We start from the raw sequence: 12,543 nt of genomic DNA, 5'->3' as shown, positions 1-12,543 counted from the left end.
CTGCCAGTTTCTGGAAGACACCTTCTTCAAGCAGTGGTACAGGAAGAAGTCTGCATCCTTCAAGAAAAACATGATTTTCATGCTTGACAATGCTCCATCACACGCGTCCAAGTACTCCACAGCGTGGCTGGCAAGAAAGGGTATAAAAGAAGAAAATCTAATGACATAGCCTCCTTGTTCACCGGATCTGAACCCCATTGAGAACCTGTGGTCCATCATCAAATGTGAGATTTACAAGGAGGGAAAACAGTACACCTCTCTGAACAGTGTCTGGGAGGCTGTGGTTGCTGCTGCACGCAATGTTGATGGTGAACAGATCAAAACACTGACAGAATCCATGGATGGCAGGCTTTTGAGTGTCCTTGCAAAGAAAGGTGGCTATATTGGTCACTGATTTGTTTTTGTTTTGTTTTTGAATGTCAGAAATGTATATTTGTGAATGTTGAGATGTTATATTGGTTTCACTGGTAAAAATAAATAATTGAAATGGGTATATATTTGTTTTTTGTTAAGTTGCCTAATAATTATGCACAGTAATAGTCACCTGCACACACAGATATCCCCCTAAAATAGCTAAAACTAAAAACAAACTAAAAACTACTTCCAAAAATATTCAGCTTTGATATTAATGAGTTTTTTGGGTTCATTGAGAACATGGTTGTTGTTCAATAATAAAATGAATCCTCAAAAATACAACTTGCCTAATAATTCTGCACTCCCTGTATAACAATGTTGGTTGTGCAAAACTGGGTAATGGGTAGTAAAGGGATTATCTATCTTTTTAAACAATAACATTTTTGTGTAGACTGTCCCTTTAACTGAATTGGTATTAAATGTTTTACTGATTTTTGTTTTGTTTTTGTGTTTTGTTTTTCAAACAATTTCCGTCATAGGTAGCCGTAGTTACACATATTGTTAACAGTTACCTCAATTACAGTCGATCAGAATTGCTATTTAAATGTGTTTGGCATCTAGGCCTTTTTTTTCCCATAATCTTCTGAAACGTTCAAATCCATTAGATTAGTAGCTCAGTATAAAAAAAGCTGTAAAAAATTGTTGGAAAAGTGTTTTCTAAAGGACAGGAACGCTACTGTTGGATTGTCCACATGCAAAGTATAGAGCGTATTACTGCACCATAAATAATATTATAATAATAATAATTTTAAAAATGGTTTATGATGGAGATATCTGATGAACTAGAATGACTTTGTTAAACCTATAAAAAGCCAGGCAAGGTACATATTATGGGAATTCTGTAGAATGTACTTAAAGGGACACTGAACCCAATTCTTTTCTTTTGTGATTCAGATAGAGCATGCAATTTTAAGCAACTTTCTAATTTACTCCTATTATAAATTTTTCTTAATTCGCTTGGTATCTTTATTTGAAAAGCAAGAATGTAAGATTAGATGCCGGCCCATTATTGGTGAACAACCTGGGTTGTTCTTGCTGATTGGTGGATAAATTAACCCACCAATAAACAAGTGCTGTCCATGGTGCTGAACCAAAAATTAGCTGGCTCCTTAGCTTAGATGCTTTCTTTTTCAAATAAAGATAGCAAGAGAACAAAGAAAAATTGATAATATGAGTAAATTAGAAAATTGTTTAAAATTGCATGCTCTGTCTGAATCACGAAAGAAAAAATGTGGGTTCAGTGTCCCTTTAAAGGGACATTACATGCTCAAAATGCCCATTGTGTGAATAATGTTAAAATATTTTTTGTATAAAAAGGTTACGTTAAAATTGTTTATTTTGATTTTAAAGTTAAGAGGAAGTGTATGTCTTTGTACAATGAAGTCTGGAGACTGATGAGCTCTCTGGCTGAGGAGTAGAACTCTCACTTAACTTTATTGGTAGACAGTGGCGTCACTCACATGTATAAAGAAACAAATGCAAGTATCGCCCTTTACTGATAGACGCCTAGATTACGAGTTTTGCGCTAAACAGGGTGTGAAAAGAACGCAACAAAAGTTGCGTTATTTCACCCTCCATAGCGCTGCCATTTCAAGTTTCTGAAAAGCCGCCTTGTGCATGCGATATGGTGGCGATAAGATCCATACCGCACAAAATCCAAGCACTGCTTTGATGTGCTCGTGCATGCTTACCCCCCTAGACATCAATGGGGAGAAGGTGTTAGAAAAAAAACTAACACCTGAAGTGCGGAATGGCGATCGCCATAATGCAACCCCATTGATGTCTATGGGGAACAAAAAGTTACATTTAAACCTAACACCCTAACATAAACCCCAAGTCTAAACACCCTTAACCTGCCGCCCCCGACATCGCCAACACCTAAATAAAGTTATTAACCCCTAATCTGCCACTCCTGACAGCGCCGCCACTAATAAAAGTTATTAACCCCTATTCAGCCGCTCCTCGACATCGCCGCCACTATAATAAAGTTATTAACCCCTATTCCGCCGCTTCCCAAATCGCCACCACTAAATAAAGTTATTAACCCCTAAACCTCCGGACTCCCACATCTCCGCCACTAAATAAACCTATTAACCCCTAAACAGCCAGCCCCCCACATTGCAAAAACTAAATTAAACTATTAACCCCTAAACCTAACAACACCCTAACTTTATATTAAAATTACAATATTCCTATCTTAAAATAAATAAAAACTTACCTGTGAAATTAAAAAAACTAAGTTTAAACTATAAATTATCCTAACATAACTATTAAACTAAACTATTATACTAAAATTAAAATAACTACCAATTAAAACAAACTAAATTACACGTTAAAAAAAACTAACACTACTAAAAAAAATGAAGTCTAAAATTACGAAAAAATAAAAAAATACTAAATTATAAGAAATAAGAAACATTAAATTTTGAAAAATAACAAATGAAATTATCCAAAATAAAACAATTACACATAATCTTATATCCCTATAAAAATAAAAAAGCCCCTCCAAAATAAAAAATAAAAACTCTAGCTTACAATAAACTACCAATAGTCCTTAAAAGGGCCTTTTGTAGGGCATTGCCCTAAAGAAATCATCTTTTACCTGTAAAAAAAAATACAAAGACCCCCCAACAGTAAAACCCACCACCCAACCAACCCCCCAAAATAAAAAAAACTAACTCTAACAAAAACCTAAGCTACCTATTGCCCTGAAAATGGCATTTGTATGGGCATTGCCCTTAGAAGGGCATTCAGCTCTTTTACATTGCCCTGAAAAGGGCATTCAGCTCTTTTACCTAAATCCCAAACCCTAATCTAAAAAAAAATGATGTGATTAATTTTGCACTTCTCGTCTCAGTCTGATTCCTGGCACCCTGACATTAAGCAAGGGCCATAAATCCTGATGGTGCTAATAATCCACCTTTACCTACCATAATTTCCAGGATGGATGAACAGGATCACCGCTTGGATCAATTTGCATTAGCCCTGCAAACCCTGCTGACTCGCACTGCACATTTGGACCAAAGTGTCCCGCAAGTTATGGCTGCTCCTGTTTCCACTGCTGCACCTAGTCCTACCAGGAGCATGTCCAGTTCTGCACCTCTACCTCAGCGATATGGAGGCGATCCTAATCAGTGCAGAGGGTTTTTGAACCAGGTGGGCATTTACTTTGAGATGTTACCTCAGGCGTTTCCCTCTGACAGAGCTAAGGTGGGATTTCTCATCTCGTTACTCTCTGACACAGCTCTTGCCTGGGCTAATCCCTTGTGGGAGACTAATAAACCTGTGATTTCAAATTACCATGAATTTGTGGTCTCCTTTTGAAGGGTATTTGATGTTCCGGCTCGCTCCTCCTCTGCTGCTAAATGACTCATGTCCATTCAGCAAGGTACAAGATCTGTTGCTCAGTGTGCCATTGAGTACTGTACTCTTGCCGCAGAGGTAGGTGGGAACAATGAAGCCCTTGTTGCCGCCTTCTTTAATGGGCTCTCTGATGCGATTAAAGACAAAGTTGCTGCCAGAGATTTACCAGAAGATCTCGAGGCATTGGTGTCTTTTTTGATCCTAATTTACATCAGACTAAGTGAGAGGCCCTCTTTCAAGGAGCACTTGTGGAAGCCTCCTGTTCCGTTGTCTCCTACGTGTTCGTTGAAGTCTTGTCCAACACAGCCAGGAAACGCTCACACCTAAGGTCCTGTCAGGTGCAGACCTTGGGTGGTTTATCCTCGTCCCCGGAACCGCTAAAGCAAAAACCTTTGGTCACAGTGGTCCTTTCCTGGGTGAACTCGTTCATAGTCACCCAGGCTCTTGTTGACTCCGGTGCTGTGGGCTATTTCATTGACAGTGCTTTTGTAACAAAGCACTCCATTCCTGTTTTGCCTCGGTCCGTTCCGCTTGCTATTGAGGCCATTGATGGCAGGCCCCTTCAGCCCGCACTCGTTACTCACTAAACTGCTTCGTTATCCATGGCTTTTGGGGCTCTCCATTTTGAAACCCTCCAGTTCCAGGTGATAAACTCTCCGCATTTTCCAGTTATTCTGGGTTATCCCTTGCTCCAAAAGCACAATCCCAGTCTCGACTGGCGCAGGTCCGAAATGTTGTCGTGGTCTCCGCAATGTATTTCCACTCTTCAGAAACCAGTTAAAGTCTTGTGCACGTCTTCAGTATCTCAATTGCCAGAGGAGTACCGAGAGTTCCAAGACGTTTTTTACAAGGTGCATGCCAGTACGTTGCCTCCTCACCGGTCTTACGATTGTGCCACAGACCTGCAACCCGGAACCATTCCTCCTCGGGGCCGGGTTTACCCTCTGTCTGTTGCGGAGAATTGTGTTATGGAGGAGTATGTTGCAGATGCTCTGTCATGGGAGATCTTCTGCAAATCCTGCTCTCCTGCAGGGGCTGGCTTCTTCTTTGTGAAGAAAAAGGGTGGCAAGTTAAGACCATGCATCGATTATAGGGGTCTTAATCGTCTTACCATTAAGAATGCTTACCCTATTCCGCTCATTACGGAACTCTTTGACCGCCTCAAGGGAGCTACGGTCTTTACTAAACTTGATTTGAGAGGAGCGTATAATCTCGTTAGGATCAAGGAGGGCCATGAATGGAAAACATAATTTAACACCAGGAGCGGGCATTATGTGTATCTTGTAATGCCCTTTGGCCTATGTAATGCTCCTGCTGTTTTCCAGGAATTTATTAATTATGTCCTATGCGATATGTTGCAACAGTGTGTTGTGGTGTACTTAGACGACATCCTCATACACTCACCCACACTTGAGGCTCATCGTTCTGATGTTACACGGGTTCTTCAAAGACTACGTGAGAACGGCCTGTTTTATAAACTCGAGAGTTCCATCAAACTCAAGTAACCTTCCTAGGTTATATTATCTCCGTTGCAGGGTTCTCCATGGATCCTGACATTATCTGCATTTCTGCAGTGGCCTCGCCCAGTTGGTCTTCGGTCTATTCATTGTTTTTTGGGGTTCGCCAATTACTATAGAAAGTTTATTAAAAACTTTTCTTCCTTGGTCAAACCTATCACAGACATGACCCGTAAAGAGAATGATCCACTCCATTGGTCCCCTACTACCATTAAGGCCTTTGATAGCCTTAAGACTGCCTTTTCTGCTGCTCCAGTTCTGGCTTATCCTAATCCTGTCCTGCCTTTCATTCTTGAGGTCGATGCGTCTGAGACTGGAGTAGGTGCCCTCTTGTCTCAACGTCCTACACCTGACGGTTCCTTGCATCTGTGTGGTTTCTTCTCTAAGAAATTGTCTCCAGTGGAGTGCAATTATGAAATTGGTGACAGGGAATTACTGGCCATAATTTTGGCACTCAAGGAATAGAGGCATCTTCTCGAGGGTACTAGCGTGCCAGTGCTCATTCTTACGGACCACAAGAATTTAACTTATCTATCTGAAGCAAAACGTTTGTCGCCCCGACAGGCCAGATGGGCACTATTTTTGTCTCGGTTAAATTATGTGGTCTCCTACCTGCCTGGTAGTAAGAATGTTAGGGCTGATGCCCTCTCTCGACAATTTTCACCTCTGTCCAAGGAGGAGTCTGTACCTACTCCAGTTACACCTCCTGACCATATTTTGGCTACCATACGTATGAATTTGACTTCTCCCTTGAGGGAGGAGATCCTGGCTGCACAAACCAATGCACCTCCTGAGAAACCTAGTGGTAAGTGTTTTGATCCTGAGAATCTTCAAACTAAACTTTTGCACACTTACCACTATCCTAAAACCGCAGGTCACCCAGGCAAGAACCAAATAATTTGCTCTGTCACTCGACAATTCTGGTGGCCAGCTCTTCGTTCTGATGTTGCTGTGTATGTTGCCTCCTGCTCAGTTTGTGCACAGAATAAGACTCCTCAATGTCTTCCTGTGGGTCTTCTTCAACCTATTGCTAATGGTGAGCGTCCTTGGACACATCTTTCCATTGACTTAATTGTTGAGCTCCCTGTTTCCAATGGAAATACTTTTATCCTTATGGTGGTTGACCACTTTTCTAAAATGTCACATTGCATTCCCTTGAAGAAGTTGCCTACTGCTCAGGAGCTTGCTTCAATTTTTGCCCGGGGAGGTCTTCCATTTACATGGGTTATCCAAGGAGATAGTGTCGGACCGGGGTAGCCAGTTTGTCTCCAGAGTTTGGCGTTCCTTTTGTGCTCAAATGGGGATCCAGCTTTCCTTCTCCTCAGCATATCACCCTCAATCCAATGGGGCTGCGGAACGGTCTAATCAAGCTCTGGAACAATTCCTCCATTGCTATGTCTCAGATCACCAAAATAATTGGTCTGAACTGTTACCTTGGGCAGAGTTTGCTCGTAATAGTGGTATCAATGCTTCCTCCAAGTTATCCCTGTTCATGGCAAATTATGGGTTTCAACCATCCTTCTTGCCTGATTCATTCATGTCTCAGGGAATTCCGGCTTTGGAGGAGCATCTCCGGCAACTCCGTTCCACGTGAGTGCAGATTCAGGATTGCCTTCATCGTTCTATGCAGCGCCAAAAGCTCCAGGCTGATCGTAGGCGTCTGCCCGTGCCTTCCTACCAGGTTGGTGAGAGAGTTTGGCTGTCCTCCCACAACTTGAATCTTCGTGTGCCTTCCAATAAACTGGCTCCCTGTTATGTTGGTCCTTTTCGAATACTCCGACGGGTCAATCCTGTGGCCTACGCTCTTGACCTTCCTCCTGCAATGCGCATTTCCAATGTTTTTCATGTCTCCCTCTTGAAACCATTGGTTTGTAATCGGTTTACCACTGTGTTGCCTCGCCCCCGTCCTATCTTTGTCAGCAGCATTATTGACTTTCATATGTCCAGGGGCCATGTACAGTATTTGGTTCACTGGAGGGGCTCCGTTCCGGAGGAGCGTTCCTGGGTTCCCTCCTCTGATGTTCATGCTCCCACCCTCCTTCGTGCCTTCCATGCCCGTTTCCCCAATAAACCTTTTGTCCTCCCGCGGGGGAGGGGTCATTGAGGGGAGGGTACTGTCAGGGTTTTTTCCCTGCTTTGTTTGCCATGTGCTGCTGGCAGCCATTTTACTCACCTCTCTTGCTGACTCTGGTGCATACTGTGTGATGCTGCACATTTCCTGCACTTCCTTTTTTGGCCAGACTGGTGTACATCATCCGTGTGAGACAGGATGCAGTCTCATAATTGTGATGTCATCACTTATTATTTAAAGGGCCTCTGTTCAGTATGCTTTGCCCTTGCGTTGTCTCAGACCTGTTTGTGAGAGCTCCTGTGCATTACCTGGCTCTCTGATGTCCCTCCTGGTTCTTGATCCCTGGCTTGTTCCTGACTCTACTGTTCTCCTTGTTCCTGATTACGGCTCATCTGACTACTCGCTTTGGCTCCTGACTCGGCTCGTCTGACTATTTGCTTTTGCTCCTGACTCGGCTCGTCTGACTACCAGCTCTGGTTTTGATTCCTGGCTTGTTATTTGACTTGTGGACTTTTTATTATTTTTTTTCTATTAATAAAGGTGTGATTATTTTTGCACTTCTTGTCTTAGTCTGATTCCTGGCACCCACACAGGAGTGTCCTCTTTATACGGTCAGCGCCGTACACTGGATCTTCAATGCAAGGGAGCCTTTTCAAAATGGCATCCCTTGCATTCCTCTTGGCTGATTTGATTCTTGAAATTCAAATCAGCCAATAGGATGAGAGCTACTGAAATCCTATTGGCAGTTTGCGTTGGATATCTTCAAGGATGGATCAGCTCCATGCCGCCAGGATGAAAATAGAAGACTCTGCCGGGATGAAGATAGAAGACGCCGCCGGGATGAAGATAGAAGATGCCGCCTGGATGAAGATAGAAGATGTCGGGGGTTAGTGTTAGGTTTTTTTTAAATCTTTTTGGGTGGATTTATTTTTTAGCTTAGGGTTTGGACTTTAGGTAAAAGAGCTGAATGCCCTTTTCCGGGCAATGTAAAAGAGCTGAATGTCCTTTTAAGGGCAATGCATACAAATGCCCTTTTCAGGGCAATGGGTAGCTTAGTTTTTTATTAGAGTTAGGCTTTTTATTTTGGGGGGTTGGTTGGGTGGTGGGTTTTACTGTTGGGGGTCTTTGTATTTTTTTACAGATAAAAGAGCTGATCTCTTTAGGGCAATGCCCTACAAAGGCCCTTTTAAGGGCTATTGGTAGTTTATTGTAGGCTAGGGGGGGTTATTTGGGGGGGCTTTTTTATGTTTATAGGGCTATTAGATTAGGCATAATTGTTTTTATTTTGGATAATTTCGTTTGTTATTTTTCGTAATTTAGTGTTTATTATTTTTTGCAATTTAGTATTTTTTATTTTTTGTAATTTTAGACAATTTTTTTAGTAGTGTTAGTTTTTTTTAATGTATAATTTAGTTTTTTTAATTGGTAGTTATTTTAATTTTAGTATAATAGTTATGTTAGATTAATTGTTAGTTTAAACTTAGGTGTTTTTTTTATTTCACAAGTAAGTTTTTATTTATTTTAAGATAGGAATATTGCAATTTTAATTTAAAGTTAGGGGGCGATAGGTTTAGGGGTTAATAGTTTAATTTATTAGTGGTGATGTGGGGGGGCTGGCGGTTTATGGGGTTAATCGGTTTATTTAGTAGTGGTGATGTGGGGCGCTGGCGGTTTAGGGGTTAATAGGTTTAGTTAGTGGCGGCGGTGTCAGGGAGCAGCGGAATAGGGGTTAATAACTTTATTATAGTGGCAGGGATGTGGGCGGGCAGCAGATAAGGGGTTAATAAGTTTTAAATAGTGTTTGTGATGCGGGAGGGCAGCAGTTTAGGGGTTAATATGTAGTTTATGGGTGTTAGTGTACTCTGTACCACTTTAGTTATGAGTTTTGTGAAACATTTTTGTGGCGCAAAACTCATCACTACTGCTCTCAGATGGCGGTATGGATTGTGTCGGTATAGGCTGTAACACAGGCGTTTTAGCCTCACTGCACAACTTGCAATACCAGCGCTATGGAAATCCCACGCAAAAACTTCATTTTTTTGAGTGCGGGATTAACGTTGCGCTACAGGCTAAAATGCTTGCGGTACAGCTATACCGACAAGACTCGTAATAGCTGCGTTACTTTTTTTCCGCTAAAATGGCAATTTTTTCAGCTTTAATACCAAAACGCAAAACTCTTAATCTAGGTGAGAGTCAATAGTACGTTTTTTTGTTGTTTTTTGCAATGTAAATGCTTAATCAGATATCCATCGTTATTAAAACTCTTTAGTATTAATAAAAGTAATGGCCTTTATAATCTAAAGCTCTCACTACTGGTGAGATGATATAAGTACTGCAATGTCCCTCAAAGAAATGTAAATTTTAGCTTGATAATCATTTATCTTCATTGTCATTTAATGCTCAAAAACAGACCCCAAAGATTGTGTATGATTTAGCTCTATACCGGCGAGTTGTTAATCATCGGCCCATAGTGAGATGATAATAATAGTGAGATTACTTACATTCACCTGTTACATTTACCGCACTAACAATGGACCACGCTACTAAAAGTCAGACAGTTTTTATTATTTTATGTTTTGTTAATACAAATGCATAACTAAATGGCACTAATAATATCATTTGTATTACAGCGCTTTATCCGAATCTGTCGCCCAACCCCAGATTGGGGACCTGCTTTGGAGAAATACCGTACTGGAAGATACAAAGATACAGGCCATAAAGACAGTAAAGGACTGGAAATACCAACCATTGAAGGAGGATTAAACGGCTTTGACAACAAAGCATTTTCCTAGTGTAAATATTCTTAAAGGCAAACCTCAGTGTGATATTAGGAAAGAGGAAGATGTTTAGGTGTTGTATGTATTAATTTGATGGATAAGGTACTACTTGCATTCAAGTACTACTTTAATCTCCGGTTGCACTGACAATAGGTCTTACAATACAAAGCTGGTTGCACATATACACGTGCCAAGCATAAATCAGGGAAAAAATAGAAACCCATCTTACATAATGCTTAAATTGAGGTAGTTTTCTTTAACCCTGTCTGTGCTTGGATAGCAGTATAAACACAGTGTGTTCAATTTCTATCTAGTAGCTAAGGGGTTAAATGATTTGGACTAAATGGTTAAAATCACAAAATTGTTAAGTTCCCAGTTTTTTGTTTATTTATATGGTACAGATTTGTAGCTCGATGATGTCATAGATCATGAAAGTATTGCACAGTAATACATTTACAGTATAATGCCAAACACATGCTGATTTATTTGTCATTGTCATGCAATGCAGTGTTGTTCCATGCTTATCTGTATGTGAAAACATAAAACAAAGGTGGTGCCTTAAAGGGACAGTATACTGTAAAATAGTTTTTCCCTTAATGTGTTTACAATTGCTTTTTTTACCAACTGCAGAGTAAAAAAATGTATGAAAATTAGCTTTTTAAGTGTTTTGTGTTTTGAAGCCACAACCTAATAAAATGGGTTGAACTTGTAGGTATAATCAGATCTCATTACTGTATCACATTGTGCACATATACCTGCTTCTTTATCTTATATCTGTCCTTAAAACAATCACTAATACTTTGAGAGAACAATGGAAAATCAACATTTTATTACCTTATCTCTGCTTTATCACACTGGGGGCGCGATCCGATATCGATCGCAGTTTGCGGCGCAAGCGAGGGAACTGGCGTCGCCCGCAGTTTCAGCTCGCAACTCGAGCCATCCCATATAGGTCGCCGTCAGATGCTAACGTGCCGTAAGTCTCACAAACCAGCGATGTCCAGAAATCTGCGTAAGTACAAATTTCTGGCGTCGCCAGTGACTTGCGCCACGTTAGAATCTGCCGGCGCCTATAAAACCTGACTAAAGTTTAAAACACCCGCACTGTCTAACACGCCTCCCTAACATAGCCCGCACTGTCTAACACGCCTCCCTAACATAGCCCGCACTGTCTAACACGCCTCCCTAACATAGCCCGCACTGTCTAACCCTCTATCCGCTATCCCCCCTCACTAGCCTAACAATAAAAATGCTATTAACCCCTAAACCGCCGCTCCCGTACCCCGCCGCCAGCTATATTATATCTATAACCCCCTAAAGTGAGCCCCTAACACCGCCGCCATCTATATTAAAATGATTAACCCCTAATGTAAGCCCCTTACACCGCCGCCATCTCTATTAAAATGATTAACCCCTAATTTAATCTACCTACCCTGCCGCCAGCTATATTATCTATATTAACCCTAAGTATATTATAGTTAATATAGGTATTACATTATATATATTAACTATATTAACCCTAATTATATTAGGGTTAATATAGTTAATATAGTTACTATAGTATTTATATTAACTATATTAACTCTATCTAACCCTAACTAAATTTATATTAAATTAATCTAATTCATTTATAAACTAAAATGTTCCTATTTAAATCTAAATACTTACCTATAAAATAAACCCTAAGATAGCTACAATATAATTAATAATTACATTGTAGCTATGTTAGGGTTAATATTTATTTTACAGGTAAATTGTTAATTATTTTAACTAGGTATAATAGATATTAAATAGTTATTAACTATTTAATATCTACCTAGTTAAAATTATTACCCAATTACCTGTAAAATAAATCCTAACCTAAGTTACAAATACACCTACACTATCAATAAATTTAATAAACTACTAACATCTATCTAAAAATACAATTAAATTAACTAAACTAAATTACAAAAAAAAAAAAACACTAAATTACAAAAAATAAAAAAAAGATTACAAGATATTTAAGCTAATTACACCTATTCTAAGCCCCCTAATAAAATAATAAACCCCCAAAATAAAAAAAATTCCCTGCCCTATTCTAAATTCAACAAATTTCAAAGCTCTTTACCTTACCAGCCCTTAAAAGGGCCTTTTGTGGGGCATGCCCCAAAGAATTCAGCTCTTTTGCATACAAGAAATACAATACCCCCCCCCATTACAACCCACCACCCACATACCCCTATTCTAAACCCACCCAAACCCCCCTTAAAAAAGCCTAACACTACCCCCCTGAAGATCTCCCTACCTTGTCTTCACCACACCGGGCCGAACTCCTGATCCGATCCGGGCGATGTCTTCCTCCAAGCGGCAAAGAAGAATTCTTCCTCCGGCGACGTCTTCCTCCAAGCGGCAAAGAAGA

General features: G+C 40.3%; 1 protein-coding gene across 1 annotated transcript in view; it reads left to right on the top strand.

Moving 5' to 3' along the window:
• Window positions 1-11,273, top strand: part of LOC128639628 (sodium- and chloride-dependent neutral and basic amino acid transporter B(0+)) — a 75,879-nt gene extending 64,606 nt beyond the window's left edge. Inside the window, exon 14 of the mRNA XM_053691758.1 lies at window positions 9,996-11,273. Within this exon, the coding sequence (XP_053547733.1) occupies window positions 9,996-10,157 (162 nt within the window). The 3' untranslated portion in view covers window positions 10,158-11,273. The remainder of the gene's footprint in view (window positions 1-9,995) is intronic.
• Window positions 11,274-12,543: the final 1,270 nt, after the last annotated feature.

Source organism: Bombina bombina, chromosome 1, assembly GCF_027579735.1.
Source record: "Bombina bombina isolate aBomBom1 chromosome 1, aBomBom1.pri, whole genome shotgun sequence".
NCBI classification, from domain to species: domain Eukaryota; kingdom Metazoa; phylum Chordata; class Amphibia; order Anura; family Bombinatoridae; genus Bombina; species Bombina bombina.
This window is presented reverse-complemented; position numbering and strand designations above follow the sequence as displayed.